This window comes from Rhinopithecus roxellana, chromosome 11, assembly GCF_007565055.1.
Source record: "Rhinopithecus roxellana isolate Shanxi Qingling chromosome 11, ASM756505v1, whole genome shotgun sequence".
Lineage (NCBI taxonomy): Eukaryota > Metazoa > Chordata > Mammalia > Primates > Cercopithecidae > Rhinopithecus > Rhinopithecus roxellana.
The window spans coordinates 75,633,547-75,660,261 of record NC_044559.1 but is presented as its reverse complement, the minus strand read 5'-3'; the positions used below and the strand labels follow the sequence as shown (position 1 = coordinate 75,660,261).

Genomic DNA, 26,715 nt, shown 5'->3' with positions numbered 1-26,715 from the left:
GTTCAGTTGGCCAAAGTTAAAGGCAGCTGAAAGATGGCAGGGGACGAGACCAGGAAATGCAGACCAAGGTGGGTGTGGTATGGTTGGGGTGCTGGGGTCAGATGACACATAAGCTTCAAATTCCCGCTCCCAGTTGCTTCTTAGCTGCGTGTTCCTAAGACGTTCCTTAACACGTCTGAGATTCCCCATCTGTAAAATGGCGACAACCCTAATAGGGTTGTTGAGGACTAGATAATGTCTAAAAAGAGCTCAGTCCGGTCCAGTGCTTGGCTCCTCCGTACCTGAGCGTCAAGTCACTACTGTAAAGCCATCGGACGTGTCCTTTAAGGGAAATTAACTGGGCCACACGATGTGAAGTGAACTGAGCTGGGAGAAGCCTGCACAGGACCTTGTACACAGTAGCTACTCAGGAAACAACTGCATGCTCTGCTGAGCATCTCATATAGGATACGGTTTCCGTCTTTCCTGGGCTCACACATAGTGCCCAGTTCAGTTCCAAAGTTTGAAGGAAAGAGGATGAAGATGTAAATTCTTCAGTTAAGCCTCTCGCCAACTGCTCCCTGCGGCGAGGCAGGGCAACGAGGTGCACGGTCGCCAAGCACGTGCTCCCAAGGGTCCTCAGGTCTTTGTGAAACGCGGCCAGCCAAGGACAACGATAACTCCAGCCTGCAACGCGCGGGGAAAGGCGCGCAGGCGCACTGCTGGCAAGGGGGGGGGGGGGGCTCACCTGTGCTGGAGTGGGCGGAGCTAAAGCCGGAGCGGCATGACGTCATGAGGACGCAGCCGCAGAGCGATTCGCGTCCCGGAAGCGGCGGCGGTGGCGGCGGCGGCGTAGACGGAGGAGATTTTCGGACCTGCAACTTCCGAACGGCCCTGGTAGGAGGAGCGGCGTTCGGCCGGGGCGGGCCTGAGGAAACGCTCTGGGGCCCAGTGGCTCTCTCGCTGCTCCTTCCCGAACCTGCCGTCTCGGAGCCAGCGGCCGGGTACGTGAGGTGCCGGCCCCCCCCCCCCACACCCCGCGTCCCCGGGCTGTGTGTAGTTGGGCGCTTGGGCGCAGCAGGGGCCGCCACCTGCTGGCCCCGCGAACTTGGGCGTGGCCTTCCCTGTCCTGCCGCACGGGCTCCATCAGGCCCCCCTGGCTGCAGAGGTCTTGGCCAAGGCCAGTGCGGGCGTCGACCTACCTCACCCCTTCCTGGGCTTCTACCTGGCGCCGCTCTGTGCCTTTTTGCCCTGGCTCGGCCTGCGGTGATTTCGGCTCCCGTTGGCCCCTTTGTCCCATCCCCTCACCATCCCATCAGGTCGCGGCTAATTGCCTGGGACTGGTTTATGTTGCTTTTCGCCGAGGTTCCGCCCCCTCGTTTGCTGCTTAGCGTTCAGGGTAGGACTTTGAACTGGGAAAGACCGTAAAGGCTCCTGGGTTTCCTCATCAGAGAGGGCAGAAGGGAATGGGGCGTTGTGTTGCCGACTGCCCTGGGCGGAGATGGCCCAGGAAGTTGTTGGGAACTGAAGGGTTAGAGGATGGGGCGGGAGTCCTGGAGCACGGTATTTCATTCACTCATTCAGCAGGCATTTGTTAAGCACCCACTGTGTACAGAAACAGTCGTGAATGGCGGCCAGTTAAGAGCAGAGAGTTTTACTTTGACGTAGTAAGTGCTCTGCAGTTGATCTTAGCCACAAGGCCAAGAAGCGATGTGATGTGATAAGTGCTCTGTTAGGGTGAGTACGTGATCCTTTGGGAGCATTGGGGAGGCTCTCCCAGTCCAGAGTTGGAGGTGTTGGCAGAGACTTGCCAGAGTAAGGGAGTGATGTTTAAGCTGATACCTGAAGGATGAGTAGGAATTAACCAGGTAAAGAGTGGGAGAAAAATGTTCCGGGACATCATTTCATTTCAGCCCATGGGCTTCCTCGCTACAGCGATCATTTATGCTTGGTTTTTATGATTTTTAGTTTTGATGGATCTGTGGGGAAAAGAGCATTGGACGGAGAGTCCAAAGAGCAGGATTTTAGGTCTGAATTCACTTTGCCTTGCTCACAGGTTTACTGTGGCACCACCTGAAGCAGTAGGTAGAAGTGTGTTGGGGACTAGATGTGCAATGCAAATGTTGGTAATTATTATGGTTACAGGATGCAGACATCAGAACGTGAGGGGAGTGGGCCGGAGCTGAGCCCCAGCGTGATGCCCGAGGCTCCCCTGGAGTCTCCACCTTTTCCTACCAAGTCCCCAGCGTTTGACCTTTTCAACTTGGTTCTCTCCTACAAGAGGCTGGAGATCTACCTGGAACCCTTGAAGGATGCAGGTGATGGTGTTCGATACTTGCTCAGGTACAGACTTTGTGGAGTTGCTCGTGTCTGCTGTGCCTTCTGCCTTCCTGCTCTGTAGTAACTAACACCGGCCGTTTAGGCAGTGCCTGGGCTGTCCTTTCTGCCCTAGTGAGGAGCAGTTCTGGGAGGTCTTTTCGGCCTCTGGGTTTATCTAGGCCTACCCTGTGTCTCAGACCCAGCCCAGGAAAGGCAGATACTGGGAATGATCCTGCCTTTCAGCAGGATTCTTCTTTGTGACTGAATAAGCTCCTTCCTCCGGACTGCTGGACAGCCTTGAACATCAGGCCTTCTGCAGCTTAGAGCAGGCTTAATTTTTTCCTTTGCTCCCAATATTGGCTTAATTAATATTTAAAAATTAGGGTATAATTTTGAACAAAAGTTTAAGAAATACAAAAATCTATGAATAAGCAGATACCATTTTCACTATTTTTTTTTTTTGAGACAGGATCTTGCTGTGTTGTCCAGGCTGGAATGCAGTAGTGTGATCATGGCTCACTGTAGCCTCAACCTCTTCGACTCAAGCGATCCTCCTACCTCAGCCACCGTGCTTGGCTAATTAAAAAAAAAAAAAAAAATTGTAGAGAGGGTCTCGCTGTGTTGCCTAGGCTGGTCTTGAACTGTTGGGCTCAAGCGATCCTCCTGCCTCAGCCTCCCAAAGTGCTGGGATTACAAGTGTGAGCCACTGCGCCCAACCCATTTTTACTAATTTATTGAGATTATGGATTTTAATTTTTTCCCTCCTATCCTGCTTTGATTTTCATTCTCTATAATTTTCTTTTTTTTCTTTTGGCTTATTTTATTACGTTAAAATTATTATTATTATTATTTTGAGACAGAGTCTCACTCTGTTGCCCAGACTGAAGTGCAGTGGTACGATCTCGGCTCACTGCAAGCTCTGCCTCCCGGGTTCACACCATTCTCCTGCCTCAGCCTCCCAAGTAGCTGGTACTACAGGCACCCGCCACCACGCCCAGCTAATTTTTTGTTTTTTAGTAGAGATGGGGTTTCACGTGTTAGCCAGGATGATCTTGATCTCCTGACCTCGTGATCCACCCACCTCAGCCTCCCAAAATGCTGGGATTATAGGCGTGAGCCACTACACCCAGCCGTTAACATTATTTTAAATTACTTATATGGCATTCTACTCCCTAAATATGTCAGTTTTTATCTCTAAATAATTTAATTAAGGATGTTTCTTTCAAGATCAAAGTAATATCATACCTAACAAAATTAGTAACTTCTTGGTATCATCCTATACTCAGTTCATATTCCATTTCCTCAGTTGTACCATCTATTTTGGCTAAATCACATTTCAGTCCAGGACTGTGCATTGTTTGTAGTTACTATGTCTTTTTTTTTTTTTTTTTTTTTTTTGAGACGGAGTCTTGCTCTGTCGCCCAGGCTGGAGTGCGGTGGCCAGATCTCAGCTCACTGCAAGCTCCGCCTCCCGGGTTCACGCCATTCTCCTGTCTCAGCCTCCCGAGTAGCTGGGACTACAGGCGCCCGCCTCGTTGCCCGGCTAGTTTTTTGTATTTTTTAGTAGAGACGGGGTTTCACTGTATTAGCCAGGATGGTCTCGATCTCCTGACCTCGTGATCCGCCCGTCTCGGCCTCCCAAAGTGCTGGGATTACAGGCTTGAGCCACCGCGCCCGGCCGTTACTATGTCTTTTAAGTCTTTTTTCAGTCTAATCGTCTCTCATGACGTTGACTTGCTGAAGAGACTGAGACTGAACTGACTTTCCTGGAGAATTTGCTGCCGAGATTTGTCTGGTTTCTTCCTCGTGGTGCAGACTGGAAGTTAGATTTAAAGGTTGGATTTGATTCAAGTTAGAAAAGTTTTTTTTTCCCCAGAGGTAAATGTTGTGTCCCTGATATTGCATTGCATCAGGAGTCACACAAAAACCTGATTGTCCTAAAGAGCAGAGGTTTTTAACTTGGAGCCTATGGGTGAATTTTAGGGATTAGTGAATCCCCTGAAACTGCATGTAAAATTGTGTGTCTGCACATGTGTATATTTCTAGGGAAAAGCTTCTAGTTTTCATCAGATTCTCATAAAGACCTTCAACCTTATAAAATACCTGAGAGAGACTGGTAGGAAGCAGGGTGAGGGGAGTTAGGTTAACCTCTGAGGATGCCATTGCATATTTATCAACGCCTCAGGCTGGAAATAGTGGATGGTTTGTTACTAGTTCTCTGGCCAAGGCCCTATATTTTTCTTGTTCATCTAATTAATGTCAGTATCTGTAGAGATGAGCTAGTCAGTGTTCCAGAGCTGTGTTCTCTACTGTAAAATCACTGTACTCTTGGCACAAGGGGTAGTGAGACAGTATGAGGGGAGGCTGTTTTCTCCTTTTATAATCTCAGCATGATGTGAAGTTTGGTCTTCTTTAGGAGAGAGGCTGTGTCCCCTGGCACATTCTTTGTATGTGTGTGTATTGCCCTTTGTGGCAAAGTATGAAAGTTAAGTATATCCTGCCCTGCCCTCCTCCTTTTCCTCTACTAGTCTGTAGTGCTTCTTAGCATACTAATGTGTTAGGGTTTTTCCATTTTATGGAAATTGGAGGATGTGGTAGGATTGGTTAAAAGCTGGATGCAGGAGGAGCATTGGACCTAAAAGCCCCCAGGAGCCTGCGGTTTCTGTGCTGCTGGGAGAGGGAGCATTGGTCCATGAAAGTGGCTGTCACGTTAGTTTGTGCTTTTGATTGTTCTTTTCTTAGTAAAGAGGATTTGACTTTGAAGAGGGACCTAATCTTGGGCTCTGGCTATTAGGTCTGAAGCCTAGAGCTGCAGTAAATTGTTAACAGACTCTCTTCTGGGATCAGCTACTCTACTGCTTGGGTCTCCTGGGACCAAAGTGTCAGTAAAGACATTTTATAGAAGGGAAGAGGCTTTAAAATGAAAGTGACTTGAGTGGTAGTGTGATGTTTTTATTTCCAAAATGGGATTGGCTTTTATTTCACTTTTACCCTGGTAGATGCCACTAGAGGTTCTGAGGCCTAATTAGGGTGGTACAGGTGGAGTGTGTTGAATTTCAGGAGAAAGACAGAGATGTCATTTCATTCCCTTACTCATAAATTTTATTAAAAAGTAAAAGCCCCTTTACACTGTTGGTGGCAGTGTAAATTAGTTCAACCATTGTGGAAGACAGTGTGGCGATTCCTCAAGGATCTAGAAGCAGAAATACCATTTGACCCAGCAATCCCATTACTGGGTATATATCCAAAGGATTATGCATCATTCTACTATAAAGACACATGCACATGTATGTTTATTGCAGCATTATTCACAATAGCAAAGACTTGGAACCAACCTAAATGTCCATCAGTGATAGACTGGATAAAGAAAATGTGGCACATACACACCATGGAATACTATGCAGCCATGAAAAAGGATGAGCTCATGTCCTTTGCAGGGACATGGATGAAGCTGGAAACCATCATTCTCAGCAAACTAACACAGGGAGAGAAAACCAAACACCACATGTTCTCACTTGTAAGTGGGAGTTGAACAACGAGAACACATGGCCACAGGGAGGGGAACATCACACACCGGGGCCTGTTGGTGGGTGGGGGGCTAGGGGAGGGATAGCATTAGGAGAAATACCTAATGTAGATGACGGGTCGATGGGTGCAGCAAACCACCATGGCACATGTATACCTATGTAATAAACCTACACGTTCTGCACATGTATCCCAGAACTTATAATAATAATAAAAAAGTGAAAGCACTGCATAAATTAGTTAACCTCATTCAGTAACTCTGAAATACTCTCATTAGAGAACAAGAAAATATATTTAGCCCCGGCACGGTAGCTTACGCCTTTAATCCCAGCACTTTGGGAGGGCGAGATGGGCAGATCACCTGAGGTCAGGAGTTTGAGAGTTTGAGACCAACCTGGCCAAACCTGGCCAACATAGTGAAACATCCCGTCCCTACTGAAAACACAAAAACCGGCCAGGTGTGGTAGTGTGTGCCAGCTACTAGGGAAGCTGAGACAGGAGAATCTTGAACCCAGGAGGCAGAGGTTGTAGTGAGCCAAGATGGCGCCACTGCACTCCAGTCTGGGCAACAGAGCGAGACTCCGTCTCAAAAGAAAATACATTCAATGCTTTGTTTGCCAGCAATTTACCTGTTTATTTTTCTGATATTTGTTTCTCTCCTAATGACTCACCTTACGTATTGTCACTGCCTTTAGAATTTGGGTGTCGTCGCTTCATTGTTGCATCTGTGCTTCTCTTTCACTACTAAGTGTCCTTTATCGGAGATGGAGCCAGCAGCATTTGCTTGTTCTCAGCAACCTGAGTCTCTGGTCTTCCTTCCCTCTTTAGGGGATTCTACATTGCCATTTGGTGGTGGTGGTGGTGGCAGCGACTGTATCTGTGTTTGCTTCTGTCTGTTCCAGCTCACTTAAGGTGTGATTGCTAAGTGAATGCTGCACCCTACTTTCATCTTGATTTTTAATATATTAAAATATTTACTACTGTTTCTCCTTTTGAATTAATAGGTATTCGGCCGGGCGCGGTGGATCAAGCCTGTAATCCCAGCACTTTGGGAGGCCGAGACGGGTGGATCACGAGGTCAGGAGGTCGAGACCATCCTGGCTAACACTGTGAAACCCTGTCTCTACTAAAAAAATACAAAAAATTAGCCGGGCGAGATGGCGGGCGCCTGTAGTCCCAGCTACTCTGGAGGCTGAGGCAGGAGAATGGCGTGAACCCGGGAGGCGGAGCTTGCAGTGAGCTGAGATCCGGCCACTGCACTCCAGCCTGGGCGACAGAGCGAGACTCCGTCTCAAAAAAAAAAAAAAAAAAAAAAAGAATTAATAGGTATTCAAAATAAACTCTCAGATAAACTCAAAGTTTCAAAAACACGGACATAAGAAGATAAAGGCACAAACGGGGCCAAAGAAGTCCACAATTTGTTCTTTCTTGATTTCCGTATTAGTTGAATCTTGTGCAATGATTATATATTCTTAAGAAATTATAAAAAAGAATAGAGGAAAATATTAAAAATGTTTGTCAGTGTCACCTCTTAAGGAGAATACAGCCTTACAAAACACAGGTTAAATGGTATTAACTGGGTTTCTTAACTGATTTTTTTTTTTTTTTTTGAGATGGAGTCTTTGCTCTGTCGCCCAGGCTGGAGTGCAGTGGCGTGAGTTCGGCTCACTGCAAGCTCCGCCTCCTGAGTAGCTGGGACTAAAGGTGCCCACCACCACACCCAGCTAATTTTTTTGTATTTTTAGTAGAGACAGGGTTTCACGGTGTTAGCCAGGATGGTCTTGATCTCCTGACCTCGTGATCCACCCGCCTTGGCCTCCCAAAGTGCTGGGATTACAGGCGTGAGCCACCGCGCCCGGCCTTTTAAACTGATATTTTATAAATTCTTCTTCCTTTTGGGAGAAAGCACTACAGACCTAACAGTTTCCTCACCCCAGGTGCTAATGTGTGACATCTTACCGCCTCTCCTGTGCACCAGTCCAAGTGAGAGGCCCCCTTTTCGTTTCTCCTTGACCTTCTGTGTTCCAGGCCTCCTCTCTGGTTTGATGTCCCATCTGTGCCACCCGGTCTCCCCTCCCCAGCTGGAGGAGTGGCTCTCTGTAGTGATCAGGACTCTCTGTGTTGTAGGTGGCAGATGCCTTTGTGTTCCTTGCTGACCTGCCTGGGCCTCAACATCTTGTTCCTCACTTTGAATGAGGGTAAGAACTGCCTTCAGGGGCCAGTGGTTTTTGTGAATGAATGTGGGGGAAAGAACACCTGGATGCAGCCCCACCCTGTGTGTGGGAGCTGCTCTTGTTGTCCTGGAGTTAGTGTTCCTCTGTGTCTGCTTGGAGTCAGAAACAGGCTCTAGAGGGACAATCCAGGCTGAGCTGCCTGCTGTGACCTTGGGCAAATTATTGGACTTCCCTGTTAAGGCCTAATTTTCCTTATCTCTAGAGGGAGGATAAAAATGATGCTTTCCTCTTAGAGTATTTGTGAGGAATGCGGCAGTCTAGGCATAATACTTAGCACAGTGCCTGGCGTGGAAGAGGCAGCCAGTGCATTGTAGCTGCTCTCAGTATTATTGTTGTTTCCTTCTTGACTTCCTGCTGAGGATGCATTCACCTTTTTCCGTTTTGGTTTTCAAGCGGATTCAAGGGTCATCTGGGGACATGGCATGGGTGAAGGTACTGGGAAGGGGAACTGATAAGGGATTTTTGCCGTATCTGTTGCTTTTCTCTGGTTCAGCTAGTGAGCCTAGCAGGAGCTGCTGGGCAGTCATCAGCAGTGAGGAGTGGCATAAAGCCTTTGAGATAGAAGTGTGGACACATGGGTGTCTGTTGGGGTCCTGAGTCATGTCTCCTATGAACCTCTTACTACAGTACGTACCGTGACCCTACCCTGTCGGTGGTTGGCACTGGCAGATGGCCACATAAAAAGACCCCTCAGGGTGAGAATAAAGAGTCTGGGACAGAATGTTTGGAGGAGCTGGGCCATTATTCATGTTTTTGTTCTTATATTTACCTTGTATTTCTCAGTTGTCTTCTTTGTTTCCTCTGGAGATAGGGGTTGAGTAGGTTGAAAATAAATCCAGTTCATACAAGATCTCATTTTCTGTTTCTTAGTTGGACTCATCTTTACCTGTTCAAAACTTCGTAGGATGTTTGATTTTTTCTATATTTTTTTTGATTTTTGATTTTGATGTTTGATTTTTTCTATATATGCTCCCAAAGTAAATCAGTTCCTGTGACATGTTTAATAAGCATTTATTATGTGCCCGCTGCTCTGTTAGCTTGCTGTTGGGGTGCTATGTTACACCCCAACAAAAGAAGTGCCAAAGAAGTTCCTCCTTTGAATTTTATCTCGACTTCGCCATTTCTCAAGGCACAGGTGTCTGCAGTGTCCTAAAAGCTGAACGAAAGACCTTCCAGTCTTCCTTAGTGGCCCAGAGGTCCGAGTGTCAGGCATCAGGAGCACCTGGCAGTCACACTCCAGCGTGAGCCTCCTACTGTGTGCTAGCAGCATCTTAAAATGTATTAAAAGTGAGGATGGAGCCACAGCAGTGACCAAAGGGACAAAGTGCCAGCCCTCAAGAGCTTACTTAGTAGAGGAGACAACAGACATGCCTGTAATGTGTCATGTGGTGATAAGGTCTATGAGAAGTGAAGCTGGGTTAAGGGGACTGGAGAGTAGGGGTGTGACACTGTGTCATACAGGGCCATCAGGGAAGGCCTGACTGGCAGAGCCCTGGAGGAGGTGAGGAACAAGCAGTGGGCGTCTGGGTGGGCCGACTCCTGGTCTTTGCTTACCTGTGTTACCTGCAGTGTTTTTGATTCTGTAGGTGCATGGTACTCAGTAGGTGCCCTGATGATTTCAGTGCCCGCCCTGCTGGGCTACCTTCAGGAGGTTTGCCGGGCACGGCTGCCTGAGTCCGAGCTGATGCGGAGGAAGTATCATAGCGTGAGGCAGGAGGACCTGCAGAGAGTTCGCCTGTCTCGTCCTGAGGCCGTGGCTGAGGTGAAGAGCTTGTGAGTATGGAAGAGAGGCCAGGGAGGTGGGGGAACAGTAACAGCAGCCATGACATTTAAGTGCTAGCTTTGTGTGCCAGACATTATATTAGGCAAACCACAGCTGTTATTTCATTTAACCTTTTTAACAGTTCTGAGAGGTAGCTAATATTAACATCTTCCATTTATGGGTAAAGAAAAAGGCTGACTTACTTAGCTAGAAAGTGGCCAAGCTGGGATGAGAATCTAGATCTGGCTGTTTTCACAGCTCCTGTTCTTTCTGCTGGAGAGACAGTTTAGAGTCTTGATTAAGCATGTGCATGTATAAGCCACTGCCTGGGTTCAAATCCCAGCTCTCCCATTTACTTGCTGTGTAACATTGGGCAAGTTGCTTAGCCTCTCTGTGTCTCAGGTTTCTCATCTGTTAAAATGGAATGATAACAGGGCTTACTCACAAGGTGGCTGTGAAGATTGAACAGGTGTCTGGTACCGGGGAAGTGTTGAGTAGATACTAGTTATCACTATACTGTGGAGAAACTTCCTAAACATAACAGAGCTGGTACTTCTGAGGAAGCATTTTAAGACTTGAAAAATACTCATCTAACAACTTCAGTAGCAGTGGGCATTTACACTTCCCTTCCCTGGAGTGGGATCTCTGCATTCTCTTGAGATACAGTAGGGGCAAAAGAAGTTATAAACAAATAGATATCTGGGCCTCACCCCAGAAATTCTGAGTCAGTTTTCTGGAGTGGGGCCTGGATATGTAGTTTTTTTTTTTTTTTTTTTTTTTTTTGAGGCAGAGTCTCACTCTGTCGCCGGGGCTGGAGTGCAGTGGCCGGATCTCAGCTCACTGCAAGCTCCGCCTCCCGGGTTTACGCCATTCTCCTGCCTCAGCCTCCCGAGTAGCTGGGACTACAGGCGCCCGCCACTTCACCCGGCTAGTTTTTTTGTATTTTTAGTAGAGACGGGGTTTCACCGTGTTAACCAGGATGGTCTCGATCTCCTGACCTCGTGATCCGCCCGTCTCGGCCTCCCAAAGTGCTGGGATTACAGGCTTGAGCCACCGCGCCCGGCGATATGTAGTTTTTTTAAAAAAGACTTTCTTACTTTGAAATAGTTTTTTATATGTGTGTGTGTATACATATATATACACACACACATATATATATATATTTTTTTGAGACGGAATCTTGCTGTGTCGCCCAGGCTGGAGTGTAGTGGCACAATCTCGGCTTACTGCAAGCTCTGCCTCCCGGGTTCACACCATTCTCCTGCCTCAGCCTCCCGAGTCGCTGGGACTACAGGCATCCACCACCATGCTCGGATAATTTTTTGTATTTTTAGTAGAGACGGGGTTTCACCGTGTTAGCCAGGATGGTCTTGATCTCCTGGCCTCGTGATCCGCCCACCTCGGCCTCCCAAAGTGCTGGGGTTACAGGCATGAGCCACCGCACCTAGCCGTTTTTTTGAGACAGAGTCTTGTTATGTTACCCAGGCTGGAATGCACATCTCGGCTCACTGCAGCCTCGGCCTCCTGTGTTCAAGCGATTCTCATGCCTCAGCCTCCAGAGTAGCTGGGATTACAGCTTCCACGTCCAGCTCATTTTTGTATTTTTCGTGGAGATGAGGTTTCATCATGTTGGCCAGCCTGGTCTCCAGCTTCAGCCTCAAGTGATCTGCCTGCGGCCTCCTAAAGTGCTGGGATTGCAGGCATGAGCCACCGCACCCAGCCTGAAATAGTTTTAAACTTAAAGAAGTGCAAGAATAATACAAAGAACAGCTTTATGTCCTTTACCCAGATAGAACAATTGTTAACATTTTGGCGTGTTGGCTTCGTCTGTCTCTCTACATATACATATTCTTTTCTTTTTCCTAAACCATTTGAAAGTAAGTTGCAAACGTAACTGTTTACCCCAAATACTTAAGCATTTATTTCCTAAGAACAAGGACATTCTCTTATATATCCACAGAACTGTAATCAAAATTAGGAAACTTGGCCGGGCGCGGTGGCTCAAGCCTGTAATCCCAGCACTTTGGGAGGCCGAGACGGGTGGATCACGAGGTCAGGAGATCGAGACCATCCTGGCTAACACGGTGAAACCCCGTCTCTACTAAAAAATACAAAAAACTAGCCGGGCGTGGTGGCGGGCGCCTGTAGTCCCAGCTACTCAGGAGGCTGAGGCAGGAGAATGGCGTAAACCTGGGAGGCGGAGCTTGCAGTGAGCTGAGATCCGGCCATTGCACTCCAGCCCGGGCGATAGAGCGAGACTCCGTCTCAAAAAAAAAAAAAAAAAAAAAAACACATTAGGAAACTTAACATTGATAACTAATGTATAATTTGTAATCAGATTTTACCAGTTTTATTAATAAAGTTCTTTTTCTTCTTTTCTTTTCATTTTCGTTTTCTTTTCTTTTCTTTTTTTTTTTTTTTTACTTTTTGAGATGGGGTTTTGCTCTGTCGTCCGTGCTGGAATGCAGTGGCATGATCATGGCTTACTGCAGCCTTGACCTCCTGGACTCAAGTGATCCTCCTACCTCAGCCTCCTGAGTAGCTGGGACCACAGGCACATGCACCATGCCCTGCTAATTAAAAACATTTTTATGTAGAGATGGGGTCTCACTGTCTTGCCCAGTCTGGCTTTGAATTCCTGGGCTCAAGCAATCCTCCTGCCTCAGCCTCCCAAAGTGCTGGGACTACAAGTGTGCACCACTGCAGGTGGCCTAATAAAGTTCTTTGTATCAGTTTCCCTGATCTGGGATCCAATTCAGGATTATACATCATGTTTAATTTTTTTTTATGTTTCTTTAGTCTCCTTTAATGTGGAGCAGTTCCTCGGTCCTTGTTTCTTGTGACATTGACATTTTTGAATAGTGCAAGCTTATTATTTTGTAGAATCTCCCTCATTTTTGGATCGTTTGGTTCCTTGTGATGTGTCATGTTCAGTGCATCCGTATAAGGAGGCACACGATGTCAGGAAATACTGACTTTGATCACTTGGTTAAGGCATCTGTACTGTAAATTACCATTTTACTCTTCTTTGGTAGTAATTTGAGGGGAGATACTTTGAGACTATGTAATTATCTTGTTCCTCATCATTTTCCGACTTCTTAAAAATCCATTGATGGGTCTTGCCTTAATCAGTTTATTACTATGATGTTTGCAAAGATGATCTTCTAATTATTCTATTTGCATTTTTTTTAACTGGCTTTCTACTATAAGAAAGCTCTTCTTATTTATTATCAGTGTGAACTCATAGATTTATATTTGATGAGTTTTTTATTTTATATTTTATTTATGAGAATCTGTTACTGTCATTATTTATTTTGATATCAAATTGTCCTAAATTTGGCCAGTAGGAGCTCTTTTGGGTTGGCTCTTGTTTGCATTGGTCCCTGTCAATTTTGAGTGCTTCCTTACTTTATGGTACAACAGGATCGTCAAATTCATCTTATACTTCCCTGCCGCAGCCCTGAAATCAGCTTGTCTCCAAGTTCCCTGGTTTGCCTTCGGAAACCCAGATCTAGGTTTAGATTGTGCTCATGGCTTCTGTGGTTCATCCATGTTTGAAAAAACAACAGCCAGAACTCCCCAAGTGAGTCTGTTTCACATCCTAGGTGGAGAATATCATGCCATTTTTTCTGACAGCTGCTGTGTACCTGTGAGGTGGGTCCTCTGATCCTCATTTTATAGATACAGAAGCTACAGCCCTGGAGAAGTTCAGTAGCCTGCCTGACATCAATAGCTAGGAAGAGACCAAAGAAGGAACGTTTATACTGTTTCCACCTCAGCAAGAGGCTCCAAAAAGGGGACTGAAATGTAGCTGGGGTGGCTTAGCCAGGCCCGTTTCTCCCATGCTTTCTCAACCCCTCTCTCTTTAAGCATATGGTGAGTGTGTTTAGAGAGATTGACCATCCCTAGCCAACTGTACCTGCAAGGCTCCAGGCTCCACTTCACAGGGCTTCTGTCCTGCCCACTCACCAAAGCCCCTGTGTCTGTAGCTTGATCCAGCTGGAGGCCTTCCTGAGCCGCCTGTGCTGCACCTGTGAAGCTGCCTACCGTGTGCTGCACTGGGAGAACCCTGTCGTGTCCTCACAGTGAGTGACCCCTCCTCTCCCACCACTACCCTGTAGGAATTTGCAGCTTGAGCCCGAGCAAAGCCAGCTGCCTTGAGAGGACCTCTGCCCCCTCCTACCTCAGGGGAAGAGCTCGCCTCCTGGGCTCTTGTGTGTGTATCTGCACATACGCTTGTGGGCTCTAATGTAGGCTTTTGTTTAGATGCTTTCTTTTATGTGTGGTAAAAATATTTTAATAATAGAAAAATAACTCACCGTGTAATCCACTGTGCAGCCCAATCTCATGTTTGTTTTGCTTGCTAGAATTTGTCATATGCATCTACTTTATGGATGTATAATTTCGTAGTGTATGTTTGATTTTTCTTTTGCTTTCCACTTATCATTGTATTAAAGATGATTTTCTTTGTTGCTATATAGCCTTTGGAATTATTTATAATACCAGATTAATATAGATAGCAAATATAATTTATAGAACCATTCTGTTATAGATTTAGTCAGTTTCTCTTTACTAACCCCATGGTAAACATTTTTATGGATTTAGCTTTAATCTGTTAGAAAATTTTTCTTAGAATAAATTCAAGGATGAAACTACCATATCAAACAGAATGGGTGTTTTTGAGGCTCTTTAATGTGAATAATAGTGATAACTAATGTTTGTTGTCTTCACCTGGTGCCAGGCACTGCTCAACATGTCCTCTGTGTTACCTCACTCTTATGGTAACTCCATTCGGTAGGCGCTATTTCAGTCCCCATCTTACACGGGAAGGGAGCCGTGCCCAGAGAACCAAGAGACTTCTCAGAATGAGAAGTGGCAGAGCTGGATTCAATCCCAGTCTGTCTTACTCTGGACTTCAGAGTCTAGACCTTGAGGAGTGATCGTGGTTGAACCAGTTCATGTGCCCCCAGCTGACACCACCTCGGCCTCACCAGCATTAGATGTTTGCACCGGTGACATGTTGTTCTCTGTCTTCATCGCCATTTTCCACTGGTTTGATGAGCGGGTCTTGTCAGTTTATTAATGTGCCCAGAGCTGTGTCTCACCTGGACCCCGCTGTGGGTTTGCTCCAAACCCGTCTCCTTCTGCTGTTATGAATTTCTGATCTTGTGGTTCTTCCCTGTCATCCAGGTTCTATGGGGCTCTTCTGGGCACGGTCTGCATGCTGTATTTGCTGCCACTCTGCTGGGTCCTCACCCTTTTAAACAGCACGCTCTTTCTGGGGAATGTGGAGTTCTTCCGAGGTGAGCCCTGGAGGGCCTGACAGGGACGGGGCCCAGGCTGACTCTGATGGCTAGGCTAGGCTCCCCAGTTCTGTCTCTATAGCTAATCATCAGTTTGCTGTGCTTCCACAAGGGGCAGCACCACACTGGGGTCCTCTCTCATGGGCTCTGTGTCTTTGAGATGTTAGATGAAGCTGGAATCTCACCAGGGAGGGTGCTACCATTGGGCTCCCATCTCCCTTCCCTCCCTTCCCAAGGCAGATGAATCAATGCTTATATGATATGGCTTCTGGAAGATGAGGGAAGGATGTTTTCCCAAAGCTGCCTCCCATCCCCTGGGGTGCAGCCACCTGGAGTTGCCACCACCATGTCTGTGTGATCCCAGAGTACCTGTCTGTTGTCTGGCTTCTAAAGCGCTGAAGCAGTCTGGAGAGGCACTGAGTCACAGAGGCCTGAGTCTGTGCATATGTTTGGGTGATTGCTGTATTTGTTTTCCTCCCTGTGGTAGAGTAATTAATTACAGAAGCCATGATTTATTGACCATTTACTACATTTAATCTCTGTAGCCATCTGGGGCAGGTGGTGGTATCTAAGTTTTGTTTAAGAGGCTCAGGTTAGATGACTTGCTCAGAGTTAGGAGGGCGACTCTTTCCTGTAGCAGAGGGAAGAGAGGCCAGTCAGCTGCAGAAGTGGGTACCCCCAAAGTGCCACTCATGGTGTCTCATTTTTGCCTCCTACCCTGTTCTCCATTCCCTGGGTAGTTGTGTCTGAGTACAGGGCATCTCTGCAGCAGAGGATGAACCCAAAGCAGGAAGAGCATGCCTTTGAGAGCCCTCCACCACCAGATGTTGAGGGGAAGGGTGGTCCGATGGACAGCACGCCTGCCCTCACACCCACGGAGGTAAGTGCCACTGTCAGGGCAGAGCCTGCTGTGGCAGCTTGTGAGCCCCCTTGTTATCAGCTTGTTTATGGCTCCTGGGCTGGCCTCTGTCGTAGTTCCTGCTGTTTCCCAGGCCTTATCTCCCCTGAAGTGTTTAATAATAATAATTGGAATAAAAACAGCTACTCCGTGCTTCGTTGAGTGCTTGCCCTGTGTCAGATGCTGCTCCAAGTGCTTTATAGACAGACAGTCATGTCATGGAGTGCAGGTCCTTTCTTTCTCCTTTTCTTTCTTTTTTGTTTTAATTTTTTTTGAGATAGGGTCTCCTTCTGTCACCCAGGCTAGAGTGCAGTGGGGCAATCACGGCTCACTACAACCTCCACCTCCTGGGCTCAGGCAGTCCTCCCGCCTCAGCCTCTTGGGTAGCTGGGATGCAGGCATGTGCCATCATGCCCAGCTAATTTTTTTGTATTTTTAGTAGAGATGAGGTTTTGCTACGTTGCCCAGGCTGGTCTCAAACTCCTGGGCTCAAGTGATGTGCCTGTCTCGGCCTCCCAAAGTGCTGGGATTACAGGCATGAGCCACCACACCAGGCTGGTGTCTAAGACCCCAGCCCTGTGGTTCTAGAGCTCGTGCCCTCAACCACTGTGTGATGCGGCCACTGTAGGGCCAGCCGTGCTCATGCTTCCATCTTCCCCACCCTGCCAGGCTAGAGGTTGCCCCTTCCTGTGATTTCCTTCTTTCTTGCAGTTGTGCCATTTCCTGGTGTTTTGGGTAGCCTGGATGCTGGCTTGGGGAGGTGGTCCTCTGCCTTAGGGAGCAACGCTGCCATCCTTCTCCTTCTGTCATAGAGTCTCTCTTCCCAGGACCTCACACCGGGCAGCGTGGAGGAGGCTGAGGAGGCTGAGCCAGATGAGGAGTTTAAAGATGCGATTGAGGTGGGTGGCCCTTCCCCAGCATCCTCTATTGAGCAGGCCAAAAATTGGGTGGTCCTGGAGCTGTTTTTTGTTTTTGTTTTTCAATGTCCAAGTGAGAAGCTAAAACTTGCTGTGAGCTAGAACTGGTTGAAAGGGTGCCACTGAACGCCTCCCCGCTCCTGTTTCTTGTTGAGCCAGCTGTCCTGGGTGCCCAGGGCAAGAATGGCTCTGGAAGTCTCCAGGTAATGCCCTACTGGGGGAGCTGGATGATTTCTGGCCTTTGCTGGAGACCGTGGGCTTGGTGCCTTTGATATAGGAAAGGCAGCTTTTGAGGAGGCTGCTGCCCTGGGTCTCCGCTCTTCTGCAGAGTGAGTTCCATAAGATGTCCCTTTGCTGGGCAGGGAGGGGAGGTTGGAGAAAGTATTTGCATGGCCAACTGCTAGGTCGGGAAGTTAAACAGCCTTCTTGATTTTAGGATGGTGATTCAGACTGGTAGTTTGCAGAAGTTGTTTTATTTGGCATGCACAGTTTCAAAATAATTTTTTGAGCCAATGTTTAAATATGGAGAGCTTTTTGTTAGAACTGCAGGTTTCCAGTTTCTCTGGTAGCCGTGAGTATGCAGCAGTAGGTGTTGCTAAGGAGCTGCTGTCCCCTTTACGCAGGTCACATGTGGCTACAGGTGGTCTTCAACACCCCTGCTGTATCTTATCGCTGAGATCAAGTGGCAGTTGCCATTTGTCACATTTGCGTTTGTTTTTCTTAGAGTGGGATATAATTTCTCTTTATTTATTTCTCTTTGTAAAGTGGGAAATTGAGATGTAAGAAAAACACCTCGTGGATTTCCACTAGGCCTGTGATTTACCCCAATTCACCTCAATCATACATCAGCCCAGGCCATGCAGGCATTTTTCTGATGGCTAAAAGATTGCTCCAAAACTTTGATATATGATTATAGACCGTGAATCTTGGTGGAGGGAATTTGTAGAGCAGGGGTTTTCAAGCATTTTTGTTCATGACCTATAGTAAGGAACACATTTTGCATCTTGACCCAGTTCACACTTAGGTCTATAAAATATGTAAAACTTAAGTGAAACAAGTTTCCTGAAAATACATTTTAAGGGATATTTTCTTTCCTTTTTTGTTCTACTCAAATAAAGATCTACTAAATTAATATCACCCAGTTTGAGAAACAGTAGTACCCAGCTTTTTCCAAGGCTGTTCCATGCTGGGATCCTCTTTTGGTGGGGGCGTCTGTCAACGTAACCATTTGGGAAGTGCACAGAGCTCAGAGCAGTGCTTCCATGCTTCCCTCTGCTTGGGGGCCCCTCCAGGCAGCTTCTTTCTTCTTGCTATCTTTTTCTCTCTGTTTTCTCTCCTCTTCCCCGCACCTTGGGAGGCAGGAGACCCACTTGGTGGTGCTGGTAAGTGGAAGGCTTGGTGGGTGGGCAGGGGCTGGGCTGGGGAGGGTAGCTGAACCGGTTGCTGCCACACCTCGTGGGGGCTGCTGTGCCGGATGCCTCTGCACGCAGGTCCCGCAGTCTTGCAAGGGGTGGGCAGGACTGGAAGGAGCTGTTCCCACAGGAGGATGATGAGGGTGTCCCGTGCCCAGCAGAGGATGAGCTGGCCCTGCAGGACAACGGGTTCCTGAGTAAGAATGAGGTGCTGCGCAGCAAGGTGTCTCGGCTCACGGAGCGGCTCCGCAAGCGCTACCCCACCAATAACTTCGGTTCGGCCAGGGCACAGGGCTGGGCTGGTGGGGGAGTAGGGGGGGACTGCTGGGACTTGGGGGGGGAACACCCAGCCACCGGGGCAGAGTCTCAGAACCGTGGGTACTGACTTGTGACAAGAGCAAGGAGTGAAGGTGTGTCCACGGGACCCTGGGGCGCTAGCAGATGCCCGACAGGACTGTTGAGGGAGTGGGTGTGGGTTCCTTCTTGTCCCTCTGTACTGATTGGACATTCACTTGTGGGAAGACAAGGAACTCAGTTTGGGAAATGCCATCCCAGGACTGCAGAGAACCGTAATCCTGACAGAACTTCAGAAGGCAGTGTAGCATGATGGCGAGGAACAGAGTGGAGTTTCATCGCTTGCTGCAAATCCCAGCTCAGCCAGGTGTCCTTGAGCAAATTATTTCACACCCTGTGCCTCAGTTTCCCCTTCTGTAAAATGGGGATCATCATTCTAACCTCATAGGGTTGTTACAGGTCTCATGTCAAATGAGACAGTAGTACTTATGAAGGGCACAGTGCTGGTTGGTTCATAGTGAGTAGTGGGTGCGGTTAATGTGGGAGGCCCTGGCCCACCCCCGTGGGTTCCTAGGATCCTGTCTTGGTCTTTCTGATCCAGCTGGAAGCAAGTTGAAGCAAACATTGTTTCTCTGGACATGATAAGAGCCCTGAGTTCACCTCTTCCCAGTCAGTCGTTATTTTACTGAGGGTTGGGGAGAGCGGTCAAGGAAGGCAGCTTTGGAGAAGGGTGGACTTGACGGTTAGCACAGCTTGGAGACCTGGTTTAGATCAGCAGCGTTGGGAGCTGAGCCACATGACAATTGTGGAGGAAGCCTAGAGTAGCTAGGTTGACCTGGGAGCTGCTTGCTCCTAAGGAAGGGCCCTCCTGCCTGCTGTCAGATGGGAGCAGGGGAGGGTGGCAGTACTGTGGGTTCTGGTGTCGAGTGAGTTCTAGGGTCTGTGCCCTGGAAGAAGCCTATGGAGTTTATCTTGAGAAATTTAACTCAGGGCCCCCAGGGTCCTGCCTTCCTACCCCCACAGCAACCAGGGCAGTTGTTTTCTCAGGATTAGATGTCCTGGGCAGGCTCTTTCCTTCTGCTGTGTGAATGTCCCCCAGTTACTCAAGATCTCTTTCTTTTTTTTTGAGACAAGGTCTCACTGTGTCTTCCAGGCTGGAGTGCAATGGCATGATGACAGCTCACTGCAGCCTCGACTTCCTGGGCTCAAGTGATCCTCACAGCTCAGCCTCCCGAGTAGCTGGGACTGCAGGCATGCAGCACCATGCCTGGCTAATTTTTTTTTTTTTTTTCTAGAGACAGGGTCTTACTTTGTTCCTCAGGCTGGTCTCGAACTCCTGGGTTCAAGTGATCCTCGTACCTTGGTCTTCCAAAGTGTTAGGATTACAAGTGTGAGCCACCACGCCTGGCCCCTTTTATTTATGCTGCTGGCTGACTTCTGTAGGGCATTCTGTATGTTCATTGATCTATTTACCCTCCATACTTGCACATGTGTGATCTCATTTCATCCTTACTGTAGGTGTGACAGGAGCAGGCAGTTCTTAAGGGCTCAGAGCAGCCAGGTTCCAGCAGTCCCCAGTAGCACTACACACAAGAAGTATTACTCTGGTCCAGCAAATAATTTATCTATTTATACAACTTCTAAGTAAAGATACTTAGTTGTTCCCATTTTACAGATGAGTAACCTGAGGTAAAAACAGTGCTTTGCCCAAAGACTTTAGCCTGGAAATGGTAGAGCTGTGACTCAAATTCAGATCGTCTAATTTGGCTCTTGTGTTCTTTGTACCTCTTCATCCTCCCTCTCCATTTTCCCTTTGCCCTCATGTGTGGAGTCCCTTGTTTTATGCCTGTCCCGCTTTTGTATTTGATTTTTGATTTGGATAATCTCTGCCAGCATGGGCAGAGGCCTTTTCAGTTTCCCTCAAGGATGGCAAGGGCAGAAAGTGCTTCTTTTCTTAAACCCCTCTTAGCTCCTCATCCTTCAAGACCACTCACTTCTTTCCCTTTTCTGAAATGTTCTCAAGCTCTTTGCCGTGAGGGCAGGTGTAGCAGCTCTGCTCCTGCAGCCTCTGCTCATGGGTCTGGGCCCTGAGAGCAGGGCGAGGGGAGCTGCTTTGGGGGCTATCTTTCTCCATTTCAGCTGCTATAATGAAATACACTAAGCCGGGTGGCTTTTAAGTAGTGGAAATCTCTCTCAGTTCTGGAGGCTGGAAGTCCAAGATCAGGGTGTCAGCAGGATCAGGTTCTGGTGAGGTCCATTTCCGCCATCATAGACAGCACCTTCTCACTGTGGCCTCACGAGAAGGAGGGTCACAGCAGTTCCCTGGGGCCTCTTTTATAAGGGCACTAATCCCATTCACGAAGGCTCCACCCTCATGACCCAGTCACCTCTCAGAGGCCCTGCTTTGAGTGTTAGGATTCCACATGTGAATGCTGGGGGACTGTAGCAGGGGCCATTCTGTTTACCCCTGCCCGTGGATGAGGGGATGCATGGGGAGAATGAGGGCAGACTGTGCAGGAGCTTCTCTGTGGCCTCCGTGTGGGAGAGGTCTTGGTGGGGAGGGCCCTCCTTTGTCCTGGAGGCTCCGTAACTGTTGCCCTGGCAGGTCCCACTGGGCCTTAGTGCCCCTGCTCTCATGGCCTCGGTGGCATCATCACATGGTGAGTGGGGATGGGTGAGTCCAGGCCGTTGCCGAGAAGGGGCAGAAAGAGTTGGTAGGTGTTGGAAGGGAACATCACCTGACTGAGGTGCTCTCAGTGCCCAGAGCCCTCCCTGGCTCTGGCCTGTGTGTGGGTTCACAGCTGTCTCACCAGCCCACTTGGCTGTCCTAGGCTGCTTGGCCCTGGCATCCCATTCAGTTCAGAGGAGCCCTTGGGCACAGGCCAGTGTCAGTCTTTGAGTAGCTCCTTTTGCCTGTCCCATTCACCTGCGTCCCTTGTTAAGGAGAGGCTGGGGCAGGCTGGCTTCCCCAAATTCTTAGTGTAGGGACAGAATCTTGGAGCAGCAGTTTCCTGGTTTGGCACCAGCAGCAGGCTTGTTCTTCTTTTTCCCTGGCTGATTGACAGAGTGGGCATTTACCTGAAGCGCTTTGGCCTCAGATTTCCCCTGGCTCTAGCTCAGGTCTTCCTTTCCCTGAACCTAGGGAGTCTCTTTTAGCAAGAACTTCAGGTGATTTTGGCTGGACAAAGGAAGGGACCACATGTAGCCGTCAATAAAGCTTTAGGGCCTTTGTGTGAAAGTGAGGCATGGTGCTCTGTACCTGCCCAGACAGGTGGTCCGGCTGGGTCACAGCAGGACTATGGGCCCCACATCCCAGCAACCTCCTCCTTCCCTATCTTTCCTCTCCCTTTACACCCTATTGTTGTCTTCTAGCCTTTTTCTAAGCTGCCGTTGCCCCTCCACTGTTGCCGGGCACTTGGCCATCCTGGCATCTCTGGTAGTTTAGGCAGGACCTTGCCTTGCTCTGCGTCCCCTCATGCCACTCACTGCCTACCACAATTGAGCATTCTACCTTTCATGTCTTCTCGGAATGTGCCTGGCTCTCAGCTTCTCTCCTACAGTCTTCAGGGGACAGAAAGCAGGAGTTTGGGTTTTTAGGAGGAGTTTCTGTCTTTAGCCTGTGGGTGGAGTATTTGTAAGGCGTTGCTCTGGAAAGGGTCGTGTTAGGCAGGTGTCATTTGGGGATGCCTGTGGTCAGGTCCCTGCCAGCTTAGCTGGCTTTCCAGGAGTGGATTCTGCTGGGTGCTCTTTGAGTTCTGTTGAACCTGCAGGTGGAGCCACTCAGCTCTGGAAGGGTTCAGGGACTGGTACCTATGTATGGCTGGAGACATCAGTTCTCAGGGGCTATCAGTCTTCTTAGTTTGAGTCCTTTCTGGCTCTGAATCTGGCCTTGCTCCCTGGCTCACTGTGTCCAACCAAGGAGGCTGGGCAGGTGTCCTGAGTTTCCCATTTAGAAGTGCTAGGAGCAGGTGAGCGTGAGAGTCCTGGGATGGGCGGGGACTGAGCTGCTGCCTCTGTTTCTCAGGGAACTGCACAGGCTGCTCGGCCACCTTCTCAGTGCTGAAGAAGAGGGTGAGTGTGAAGTTGCATTTGTTGGGGACAGCGTCCTTGGGACTGTCGGGTGGGGAGGAGTTGAGGGGAGTCATTGAGGAAGTCTGGCTCGGGTCACATTGGGCCTGGCAGTGGCTTTCTGGAGTGAGTGTGCCCTCCCCTGCTCCTGTGCCACCTTTCACCAGCCTCCCCAGGGGGCATTCCATTTGCTCTCTTTCCTGCTCCACTTGGGTACCTCCCAGTCCCAGTTTCCTTGGGTGGGATCAGCTGGTGTAAAGGAGGGAGGCGCTGAGAACTCCAGGTGCCTGAGGGTGGGGGACACATCTGACCTTGGCTCTTTTCTGCAGCGGAGCTGCAGTAACTGTGGAAACAGCTTCTGCTCTCGATGCTGCTCCTTCAAGGTGCCCAGGTCCTCCATGGGGGCCACAGGTGAGTGGTGCAGGTGGTGGGAGGGCTTGGTTGGTATCCCATCAAGGGGATGCCACATCGTGGCAAGGGGGCGAGGGTGTCAGAGGTCAAGGGAACTTGGGATTGTAGTCAGGCCTATGGGAACGTTTCCTCCATCCCCTTTAGCAAAATCCTGAAACATTTGGTGCATGCCGAAGAATAGATATGATGTACCTGTGAATTATGAAGGGTAATAACAAGATGAATACCTGTGGCCACTTCCCTAAAGTTGAAAAACAAGAGCACTGGCAACATCCCCGTGGCTCCCAGCACTGCTCCTGCCTTCCTGGAGTCAATCCCAGCTGCACTTTTAATCCTTATTTCCTTGGCACTTTGAACAAAAGTTAAAAATCCCTTTTTTCCTTTTATAAAAGCTGTACATCTATGTTGCAAATAACACAGATAAGCAAAAGGAAGAAAAATATTCCTGATTTCTTCCGGAGAGAACAGTCGGACATGGACCCTGCTGCTCATTAGCTTGCATGTAGAATAAAAGCGCGTGCATATTCCTGAAAAATGTGGTCACGTTTCATGTACCGTTTTGTAATATAACATTAAACCAAGTTCTTTTTTTTTGAGATGGAGTTTCGCTCTTGTTGCCCAGGCTGGAGTGCAGTGGTACGACCTTGGCTCACCACAACCTCTGCCCCCTGGGTTCAAGCGATTCTCCTGCCTCAGCCTCCCGAGTAGCTGGGATGACAGGCACGCACCACCACACCCGGCTAATTTTGTATTTCTAGTAGAGATGGGGTTTCTCCATGTTGGCCAGACTGGTCTTGAACTCCTGACCTCAGGTGATCTGCCCGCCTTGGCCTCCCAAAGTGCTGGGATTACAGGTGTGAGCCACCATGCCCAACCCAAGTTCTTTTCTCTTCCAATGCAAGTAACACATGCTTACTAACTAGAAAATTTGGAAATTATTAAGCAGAAGAAGAAGGAAGAGAAAAATAACCCTGTAATCTTACCACCCAGAGATAAGCACTGCTAAAACATTTTGGGAAGTTTCACTGTAACATTTTACTTATTTTAGTCTTATTTTTTTGAGACAGAGTCTCGCTCTGTCACCCAGCCTGGAGTGCAGTGGCACCATCTTGGCTCACTGCAACCTGTGCCTCCTGGGTTCAAACAATTCTTGTGCTTCAACCTCTTGAGTAGCTGGGATTACAGGCATGCACCACCACGCCTGGCTAATTTTTGTATTTGATATTTTATTTAAAAAGACATTTTTAAAGGTGTTCTGTTGGTGCCACAATGATGTCTAATTCATAGCACAGGAGCAGCCTGCTGTTGGCATCATCATGCCCGGGATCCCTAGTTCCCATGGAAAGAAGAGTCTCTGCGGGCTAGGCCGGGGGTCTGTGTGGGGCATTTGGGAGGGTGGTTCTAGTAGTTGGGGCCATGAACCAAAGGGCACAAGGAAATGTCTCACCAAGTTCTTCCTCCTTTTCAGCCCCTGAAGCCCAGAGGGAGACTGTGTTTGTGTGTGCCTCCTGTAACCAGACCTTGAGCAAGTGAGAAGAGAGGCCAGGGTCCAACCAGGCACCCATTCTTGGGGCCAGAAGTAGGCCCCCTACTCTCCCCACCCCTGGCCCCCTATGGTGTGTGCTGGGCAAATGTGGCCTGAATGCTAGGTAGGCTTCCCCTTCTTTCCTCGCTCTCTCCAGCTGGATTCTGGAGCTGTTCTCCACCCCTGAGAGTGGCTGGCAGTGGCTGCTCTCAATCCCTTGGGGAGAGAAGCCCCTGGAGGGCCTGGCATGTTTGCCCTGCTCTGCCTGGGACTGAATGAGTGGACTCAGGGCTGGGCAGGCAGTAGCCACCAGAGGGCAGCAGTGAACTAGGCCAGGTCTGACTGGGGTCTGATGACCAGCGTCAGTGTGCCTATGCCTGGGAATTCCAGACCTGAGGTTGGGAAAAGAGGTTTTTCTCCTATAGGGTACTGGCCAGGCCCTCAGCCTCAGAGAGCCTGCAGAAGGGCTTGGGAGTGCCACACCCCATCTCGGCTGATTGAATGTCCTTCCAGGCACCAGGATCTCATCATTTCCCCCATCAGAGGGTGTGGCCAGGCCTGACAAGACCAGGGGTGCTTCTAGAAACAGGGTTGAAGTTCCCAGATTCCCCCAGAGGAGAATGTGTATAGGAGGGGTTGCCTGAGTCCTTCAGCATTAAGTGGAGGAAAGCATGGGGAAGCCCCAACAGCTGGACAGACCTCAGCCTCCCCTCGAAGACGCCTCCATTCACAGACTCAGCCCACACGATGCCCTAGTGTCCCCAGCTGTGCTGGAGCAGCTGCAGGGCACTCGGATCACAACTTCTGCACCCTCTGCGCAGAGTCTGGGCAGTCCTCTACTGGCCCAGCCCTCCAGCTTCCTTTCCCTGCCTCTTGTCCCATGGAGTGGGAGGCCAGGTGAGTGGAGCAGAGGTCCTGAAGCCCTTGACCCCTGGGGGCCTGGGAAGTGTAGGATCTCTCTGGGCTGGGTCCTGGATGCCGGGGCTATTCCCTGGAGGACAATCTCAGTTATGGGATAAGGCCCCTTGGGGGTCTCCATTTTCTTTCCAACAATTTCATATTCACTGCTGGACTCTTACGGGCTCAGTATCTCTCCCTTAGCCATGAGCTGGCTCAGGCATCCCTTCCCTTCCCTGGAGCTGCTTTGCCTTTCTAAAGTATTTATTTATTTATTGCATGGTTCCTGGGAACATGTAGCACAAGGAATGGGATGAGGAGAAATTGGGAGGGGGTCTCCTACTTAGAACTCTTCCCTGGAGACATGGACTGCCTGGGACCCAGGACCCATGAGGGGGCTGAGAGGTTTCTACACTCGGGGAGCAGGGGTGCAGAGAGGCAGGTTGGGGAGACAAGGGACCCATCCTAGGCCCAGGCCAAGCAGTTTAGCTGGGACTCTACAGCCAGGGACCTGCCCAGGCCAGTGGAGGTGCCAGAGCCCTGGGGAGCCTGGCACGCTTTGGTATCGTATCGCCTCTGTGTCCTGTTAGGAGAGTTCAGTACCCTGTGCTTTCTTTACACTGGAGAGGAACTAAAAGGATCTCTGTGTCTATGGAGAATTGTCAATAAAAAGGCCTCAAGCTTCTTGTTTTTGTCCTGTCTTTGTGTTGGCATTTTCCCTGAGACTGGAAGACCAGATCTCCCTGGTACTGCTGGAGTTTGCAGGCCTGGGCAATTCCTGCAGGACCAGGCTGAGGGGTGGGCCTTTGGGGCACCCTGGTGGCAGGGGTGTGGGGGCTGCAGCCTGGTCTGGGTGTGAGCTGGGGGCCAAGAGGAGGAAAGCTGTGCCTTGCACGCAGGAGGGGCTCAGCACATGCTTGTCGGATTGACTTGAGGCCTAGTCTTGTGACCAAATTGTGAGGGCCCAGCACTGGGGGTTGGGGTTGGGACTAGAACTTGGTAAATACCAAACAATGCAGACTTTAGAATGGAAAGATTTTAACTAATCCCTCTGAGAAAGCCAGAAAGGGTGAGCCTTCAGGGAGGCCGAGAGCGGCAGGAAAGAGGATTGGACATGAGATGGAAAGTACACACCATGCCCTGAGCTGGGGCAGGTGGGTGGCGGGTGGCT

General features: G+C 49.1%; 1 protein-coding gene across 6 annotated transcripts; it reads left to right on the top strand.

The window, feature by feature from the left end:
- The first annotated feature begins 787 nt into the window (after positions 1–787).
- On the top strand, positions 788–26,234 carry ZFYVE27 (zinc finger FYVE-type containing 27). 6 transcript variants are annotated; one of them, XM_030940525.1, is made up of 12 exons: positions 790–983; positions 2,125–2,297; positions 7,951–8,021; positions 9,644–9,830; positions 13,809–13,904; positions 15,010–15,122; positions 15,863–16,002; positions 16,833–16,919; positions 18,480–18,624; positions 22,668–22,714; positions 23,041–23,122; positions 24,591–26,234. In XM_030940525.1, exons 3-12 carry the CDS (start codon positions 7,958–7,960, stop codon positions 24,653–24,655), a joined length of 1,026 nt encoding a protein of 341 aa, XP_030796385.1. In that variant the 5' UTR covers positions 790–983; positions 2,125–2,297; positions 7,951–7,957; the 3' UTR covers positions 24,656–26,234. The 6 variants fall into 6 exon arrangements, with proteins under 6 accessions (XP_030796386.1, XP_030796385.1, XP_010387844.1 ...); XM_010389542.2 differs by having other exon boundaries at positions 792–983; positions 2,125–2,322; XM_010389544.2 differs by having other exon boundaries at positions 792–983; positions 2,125–2,322; positions 16,848–16,919; positions 24,591–26,230.
- Positions 26,235–26,715: the final 481 nt, after the last annotated feature.